At 45.7% G+C, this 7,841-nt stretch overlaps 4 protein-coding genes across 4 annotated transcripts; all 4 read left to right on the top strand.

Moving 5' to 3' along the window:
- Positions 1-581: 581 nt before the first annotated feature.
- On the top strand, positions 582-1,085 carry COCCADRAFT_87660 (uncharacterized protein; the record flags this gene model as incomplete). The annotated part of the gene is made up of 1 exon (XM_007710897.1): positions 582-1,085. The coding sequence occupies one exon, from the start codon at positions 582-584 to the stop codon at positions 1,083-1,085; it is 504 nt and encodes a 167-aa protein (XP_007709087.1).
- Positions 1,086-1,713: 628 nt separating this feature from the next.
- On the top strand, positions 1,714-3,067 carry COCCADRAFT_87710 (uncharacterized protein; the record flags this gene model as incomplete). Its single annotated transcript, XM_007710896.1, has 3 exons — positions 1,714-2,523; positions 2,580-2,885; positions 2,939-3,067. 3 exons carry the CDS (start codon positions 1,714-1,716, stop codon positions 3,065-3,067), a joined length of 1,245 nt encoding a protein of 414 aa, XP_007709086.1.
- A 672-nt stretch (positions 3,068-3,739) lies between these two features.
- On the top strand, positions 3,740-4,588 carry COCCADRAFT_23637 (uncharacterized protein; the record flags this gene model as incomplete). The annotated part of the gene is made up of 2 exons (XM_007710839.1): positions 3,740-3,904; positions 3,977-4,588. The coding sequence occupies 2 exons, from the start codon at positions 3,740-3,742 to the stop codon at positions 4,586-4,588; spliced, it is 777 nt and encodes a 258-aa protein (XP_007709029.1).
- Positions 4,589-5,674: 1,086 nt separating this feature from the next.
- On the top strand, positions 5,675-7,059 carry COCCADRAFT_2348 (uncharacterized protein; the record flags this gene model as incomplete). The annotated part of the gene is made up of 4 exons (XM_007710822.1): positions 5,675-5,939; positions 5,988-6,474; positions 6,531-6,836; positions 6,888-7,059. 4 exons carry the CDS (start codon positions 5,675-5,677, stop codon positions 7,057-7,059), a joined length of 1,230 nt encoding a protein of 409 aa, XP_007709012.1.
- Positions 7,060-7,841: the final 782 nt, after the last annotated feature.

The following is a 7,841-nucleotide window of genomic DNA, read 5'->3' as shown; positions in this document are numbered from 1 at the left end:
TTCGATTGCTCGAAATTTTGGTAGAAAAAGATGCCATTTTGATGTAGTTACGTGGTGTTGAAGAAGATGGAGCTCTGCAGCTCGATTGTGGTTGGGGTGGGCCCGTGCTTACGCGAACAAACTTCTGATAGGTGACTGTATAAATGAGTTAGGAGATGGATCGATCAATGAAATGCAATCGTAGCTACAAGCGCTCTATCTATCTTCAGATATCACCTTACTCCTTAGTCAGATTATGTTGCTCCAGGCTCTGATCCCGACTTAGGGACCTTATAGATTACTAGGTCCTTCAACAACGTTGCTGCTGAGGCTAGTCTTAGTTGATACTAACCAAAACTAGTGCTCAGAAGGAAAAGATTGCTTATGGCGATATAATCCCTTTGGCTCTATCCCATCTGCTGGCGACGCAGCCTCATCAAAATACTTGACAACGGACATATAGCCAGCTGCAAAAATCCTATAAGGCTCAGCTGATGCCAAGCGCTTATAGTACCAACAAGGCAAATATTATGTGTTACGATCATTCGATCTACAAAATTTCAGCTACTTGACTAAGCTAGGAATTAGTCTAGCCTGTTTCGATGTATTCTCATCACCTTTCTCAGCCTCAGCTGAACCCTCTAAATTCTATCCTCAGTGCTGTTTTTAGCCCATATTCTATAGCCCCAGAGTCTCACTGTAATCTTATATATATAAATAATGCCTTATTTACAGTAGCCACAAACATTCGCACAAACATTCTCAAAGACATTAAACACGCTTTCACAGCTTTCGACACCATGAGATTCAACATTTTGCCAATGATCGCTATCGCGGCAACTTTACCAAGTGTTTCTCTATCTGCCCCGACGACTGATTCTATTGGCATCTTTCCCCGCGACAACACCGCTGCTATAATTGGTACCTGGGATGACCAGAAATGTGGCATCTCGAAAGTAGATGACAACGTCGCTATCCCTGATGACCGCCCCACCGGTAATTGCAAGGAGTTGCGTGGGAACAGTATGCAGGTCTTCTGGGTCAAGAAGGGGTGCGTAGGTACGTATATTGACCCGCTCCCAAAGCGCCACAAATGGACAGTTTAATGAGTACCTTCATAGTTTTGCTTTTCAAGAACAGAGGCTGTAAAACGGACCCAACACCCGCAACCTCGCTGGCGAATGGCTGGAATCAATGTTTCAACAATAGTCGATATGTGAGCTGGACAACATATTGTGGGTAGAGTGGTGGACAAGGTACTATTGGTAGGGTGTGGTAATGTGATTTGGGTGACGGGATCTGTAGATCGCATAATTATGGCATAATCTAGACAGGGCATTTAAGATTTTGTAGACAATGCTAGCTGTGCGCGTGAGATAAACCTCGCTAAGGACGTGTTTGGTTGCGCGTTATGCGCCTGCATATTTAAGGCCCGTTTGGGTGTAGAGCTCAATAGCGAAGCCTAACTAGTATCGTGGCTGCACACATAGACCTTCTGTAGGTCACGAAGGGGCGGTTTGTCTGGATTTCAACATAATTTCGGATCTACTACTATTGGTCTAAACTTATGGAGCGCGTGCGAGTTCGGATCCGAACGTCACTCCGAAACCTCGGCTCCGACTTATCGGCCAAACAGGCTGGGCATTAGCGGGATATGAATAACACATGCGCATGTTCATAAGGGTTCAGCGTAGGGTTTAATACATCACTCTCTAATACCAGTACTCGTACAAAATGGTCTCTGATTATCTGACTCTTCTTTTTCTCCTTCTGCGTCACTTGCCCTCGTTCGCACTTACAGCCTCGACCCGCAAGATTAAGGCTGTAGTCCACCGTTACACCTACAAGTCCTTGCCATCAACGCAAACTAAGAATGTGGTCGTAGTCGGCGGTTCCTTCACAGGATACTTTACAGCAAAACACCTGATCGAGACTCTTCCCAGTGGATATCGCGTTGTACTCATCGAGAAGAATTCACATTTCAATTATGTGTTTGCCTTTCCCAGATTTAGCGTGATCCAGAGGTACGAGAAATTTGCATTCATTCCATTTCAAGGATTAGAAAAAGGAGCACCAAAAGGCATATTTGAGTTTGTGCAAGGAAAGGTTGATAAGGTGAATGAGCGCGTCATCAGACTGGAGGGTGGAAAGGAACTGGAATATGAATACCTAGTGATTGCCACTGGCACGTCATCAGCAATTCCCAGCAAGGTAGCAGCAACGGAAAGTCTTGATGCGCAACGAGAATTGAGAGGCTTGCAGAGTAAAATCGAGAAGGCGGCACGAATTGCGGTTGTTGGTGGAGGCGCAGTAGGTGTCGAGCTTGCAAGCGATATCAAGGACTTTCATCCTGAGAAAAGTGTTGTGCTGTTACATTCAAGAGATAGGCTGCTCCCAAGCTTTGGAGAACGGTTACATCAGTACGTAACGAAAAGGTTTGATGAAATGGGCGTTGAGGTCTGGCTCAATGAACGGCCACAGGTCTTGGAGGGTAGTCACACCCTCAAGCTCAAACGAGGCGGAGAAGAGACCTTTGATCTCATCGTAGGTTATCCCTTGGGTGTCGAAATTCCCTCGATCAGTCAACTCACGAAGCACAGATCCCATGTACTGGTCAGCGGCCAAACAGCTCAGTCATATCCAGCCTCTCGTTGGAGTCAATATCAAAGGAGTCTTCCCACATTCTTGTCAGACCAACACTGCAGATCGCTGATGAGCGTTTTCCGAATGTCTTCGCTGCGGGCGACGTTGCAGCTTCTGGTGGACCAAAGATGGCACGAGCGGGTTATATGCAGACCTTCGTTGTTGTTGACAACATCTTATCCCTAATCAATGGGAAAGATAACATGAAGGTCTACAAGCCGATGCGTTGGCTAGAAGGCTCGATCAAATTGACTTTAGGAAAGGTAAGCATTATCGATAGTCCGTATCATTGAGAGTGAGCACTGAATATCACTAGGAACACCTTGTGATGTATACGAATGAGTCTGCTGGAAGGGACACGCTCGTGGCATCAAATTCTGGGAAGATTGACATAGATGTCAAAAAGCAGTGGCGCCAGTTTGGGGAGGATATAGCTCAGCCATAAGAAACCGTAGCGTAACAATATTCAAATAGACACTCAGAAGCCGATACAGTTGGTCTTAGAAAGAATTGGCCACACAACACTACACCATAGCGACAGCCCCAATAAGCGGTGTAGCTATATATTTGCCTACAATGACAATATACTCTAACTCATTTCGCTCAATCTGTATCGACTATGGCCTTAATATCTTGTATCCATCTGGCTTATAGCGTATCGGACTATTTTTCTCAAAACAGAATAGCAAGTCTCACCTCGGCTAGCTAGAATTAATGTGTACTTAGCTTAAATATTTCAAAGAGAAACACGTACTAAAACCTCGAAGTTTTGGCCCCAAGGTTCATTAAGAAAAGTCCTACCTTTGAAAACTACATGGACTATTCATGTATTTGCATAGCCAAGTCCCACTAGCGAAACCTGCACAGACTACACTACTCATGTGACTGCATAGCTTAGCGTTCAGCCTCGGATTGTTACTAGATGTTTGTCCGCGGGCTCCGTATCTCAAATCAGGAGACACAGGTAGGTAAATACTAGATGTAGAACGGTGTAGATAAAGTGAGTGTGAGTAGATTGTCTGCCCCTTATCCTGTGTTAAAAACTTCACCCAATAATATATTTCTAATCGTTCTTGAACAAGGCTTCATATATCACTAAAGTACGTTAGCAACCACAATGGCAACCTACAAAGCTCTGGTATTGGAGCAGTTCGGCACGTCCCTGGTCCTGAAAGATGTTCAAACTCCACCTGTTACGCTCGGCTCAGCGCTCGTCGCACCACTCTATGCGATGATACCTCCGCTACTTCCGGTGCTGTTATCTGGTGCTTTCAAGGAGCAAGTAAGTTTATCACGAAAGAAATTTTGTATTGCTCCGACTTTCGATTCCACCCTGCATTAACATGCTGTATAGCTGTTGTTTCGAACTTCCTTACTCAATACCAAATCACCTGTCAATTCCATTGCTATTTGTTCTAGCACCGCTCCGCTACAGATTACATCTAATGTTTCTAGTATCCAAACTTTCCCTCCCTACACTCTGTGCTATTCCTGCGTTGCACGTATCCTTTCTCTTCCCCCCGATGCCATCACCCTTCAGATCGGCGACCTTGTGTGGGTCGATGCCACGATCCGAAGCCGCGACAATCCACACGCCGAAATCATTCGCGCCTCCCTCTGTGGCGCTGATCCGGGCTCGCTGACCCTCACGAAGAGCGTCTCGAACGAGGGGGTTTTTACTGAGAAATTGCCTGTTCCGCTAGAGGGGATTTTTAAGTTAGAAGAGAAATTGGTGAAGGGGAAAGAGGAAGGTGGATTGGGATACAAGATTAGTGACTTTGCGCTTTTGGGATCTTACCTGTTAGCAGTAGGAGGGTTGGCAAGCTCGAATATCGGGGTGGGTGATACTGTTATTGTGGGGCCGGCGACAGGCAAGTTCTCAGGGGCCGGGGTGTTAATTGCATTGGCAATGGGTTGTAAGGTTGTGGCTACAGCTCGTAAAGCTGAAAAGCTTAAGATATTATAAAGGTACTATGCTGCGAAAGAGATGTTATCAACGGTTGTTCTAACGGGCGACACAGACATGGATGTGAAGGCACTGAAAGATGCGACAGGTGAAAAAGGAGCGCACGCGTTTGTGGACTACAGGCCTTCCTCTTTAAAGGCAGAACTGCTGTTTTTCATGGCAGGCATCAAGTCGCTCCAGCGTGGTGGAGAGTTTATTTTGCTGGGAGGCGTATTTGCTGATCTTAAACCCTCGTATCAAGAGATCATGCCGCGCGAAGTGAAGATCCGGGGTAAATTCATGTATCAGAGAGAGCATATAGAACGCTTCTTGAGAATGGTTGAAACAGGGAATTTGAAGATCGGTCCAGAAGCGGGTTCGAAGGATGGGTTCAAGTATTGTAGTCTGGATCAGGTGGAAGAGGCATTGAATACGAATTCAGGATGGGTGTTTGGGGACCAAAGTTTGTTTACCCATAATAAGTAGTGAAAAAGCGCGATGATCTCTTAACCTTACCAATCACAATTATTAAATAGCTGGTATTACGATACTCATCACTATCAAGACATAAAAGTATCTCTACAGGCGTCTATATATTCACCTTTCCCCAGTGACTCAATTCAAAAGTAACACATTGATTTCAGTATTGGCAGCGGTGCAGTATAAGGGTAGGGTAGTCCACCATGCAGCTAGAGTATATATAATTAATTCATAAATTAATCAAGTCTAAGCAATTCTTGATTCACGGAAGCATTCTCTTCCGTGGCTATAGATCATGGTGACAAATAAAAGGTGGCTCGCGTCCAATATAGTAAGACTAATGGTCCAATACTATCCACGACCGTTCACTAAAATAGCCGCATACTTAGCTTTAAAAAGAGAATATAAGCGTATATTGTATTCACGTTGACTATACTCCGGTTGGGGACGGCCCGGACCTAGGGCATGACGCTATCAGCCCCGCGTTGACGCAAGATGTTACCTCAATTGCGCTATCAAGGCCGCATCGCACACCTGTTGACGTGATATACTAATCTCATTGCGACACTAAATTTTTTATTATATCGAGTCTCTTCGCTGTAAGGCTTTCAGATATCGATCATTAACATGGCTACTGCTCAAGTATTAAGAACTGGTCCGGTTGGCCAACCCGATATCGATTATGCTCCCGATCTCGACAAGTATCTTGCACGTGTTGCCCGCCGAAAAGCTACTGAAGAGCTGTCGAGTCAGCTACCAGATGGATTTCCCCACGAACTGAACTCTGACCTCGTATGGAATGGAAGCGACATCACTGAAAGGTACAATTTCGTCTACGAACTCAATGGGGAAGAGCTTCAGGAGATTGATGATGCGCTAGAATACTTCAAATGTAAGCTATTTTGATGCGTATAATTGAGGTGTACTGAAACGACAACAGCTCTTGGCAAACCACTCGGCTTCGTCAACCAAGAGACATTTCCTCTTCCAAAGCTGCACGCTGAGCTGCGCAACATTTCCGATGAGGTCCATAACCGACGTGGCTTCAAGGTCCTTCGAGGCCTGCCATTTGATAAGCATGACCGTGAGGAGAATATTATCATATACGCTGGAGTCTCGTCGCACGTAGCTCCAATTAGAGGGCGCCAGGACTTTCAGTATCAGGGAAAATCAGCGGATGTCGTCTTAGCTCACATCAAAGATCTAAGCTCGATTGTGGATGCTGACAAAATTGGAGCACCTGCTTATACGACCGATAAGCAGGTATTTCATACTGATTCGGGTGACGTTATTGCCTTGGCATGTTTGGAGACTGCTGCGGAGGGTGGCGAAAGCAAATTGTCCAGCTCATGGACAGTGTACAACGAGCTTGCCAGAACGAGACCAGATCTTATCAGGACCCTGGCTGAGCCTTGGGCCAGCGAGAAGTACGTTGAACCTCTAATTACATAAAATTTGAAAAACCTCCTGACTTTTGTGATAGTTTTGGTGGTAGGGGGGACAAGTATGCACTGCGACCATTGCTTCACTATCAGCCAAAGACCGAGTCTACTCCTGAGAGACTGATCATCCAGTACGCACGAAGGACGTTCACGGGCTATTGGGGTTTGCCAAGATCCTCTGACGTGCCACCCATCACTGAAGCTCAGGCCGAGGCCCTTGATGCCCTCCATTTTCTGGCTGATAAGCATTCTGTTTCTCTTGGGTTTCGAAAGGGCGATGTGCAATATGCCAACAATTTGAGCATTTTCCATGCCCGAGATGGATTCAAGAACACTCCGGAGCAGCAGTGAGTATCAACTCACATGATCTTGCAAACTCCCGTGCTAAAGCAATTTAGGCGTCATCTTATCCGCCTTTGGCTGCGTGATCCTGAGAATGCATGGCCTACGCCCGAAGCGTTGAAGCCAAGATGGTCCATATACGAAGGCGTAACGCCTGAAAACTCTGTTTTTCCGCTGGAGCCCACAATCCGTACTGCAAGTGGAGGGAAAAGCAAGCCGCTGGAGTGAAATGTATTGGCCGTTTCGAGATCCTGTACACCGTATCTGCAAACTTACTTGGCTCAGATAGTTAGCGCTATCTAGACGTATAAATTCCCACATAAGAATGCTAAAGCCAATTACAGCATCTACCTATATTGTTAAAATCACTACCTAGCCAGCAAACTCAAATAACTTAAGTAACGCCAACAACAATTTTAGTCGGGATAGCGCTTTTTGCCACCTTGTTATCGTTAGTAACGCAAAACACGTTTGCAGACATAGTATATTGTAGATAGCAATATTGCGAGTAGAGCCGAGCAGTTAGAAGAAGGACCACCCGGGCTTGGATTCCTTTTTGGGCTCTCGGCAAGATACACCGGGATCATAATCACCTAATCCATATGTGAGTACGATCCTTTATTCTATTTAGAACGTTCCACATGAACGTTACATCACCCCCGCTTCCAAGCTCGCCTGGTCATTGTCTGTCAGTTATTCTAAGTTTCCCACAACTTCTATCGCCTCCAACGTCATGACTTATTCCTAGCTATGTAGTATACAGCACTTCATTCTTTATCAAGCTATAGAAATTCGAATCTTCAGTAAGAACATACGAGGCTGCGCGACGAACTGCCCAGTGAAGCGAAGACCCAACACCTTGGCCCTTCAAGGTACCCCTGCGATGTCGCAAATACATTATCTTTCGCGTGCTCGGCACGCGACACAACTTGATAGGTTTAACAAGTATCTGAAGGCAATGCGCTAGAATTTAACAATCCTGTTGCAAATGACGTGCGATGGTGACATCC

The sequence above is a fragment of the Bipolaris zeicola genome (assembly GCF_000523435.1).
Source record: "Bipolaris zeicola 26-R-13 unplaced genomic scaffold scaffold_22, whole genome shotgun sequence".
NCBI lineage: Eukaryota > Fungi > Ascomycota > Dothideomycetes > Pleosporales > Pleosporaceae > Bipolaris > Bipolaris zeicola.
This window is presented reverse-complemented; position numbering and strand designations above follow the sequence as displayed.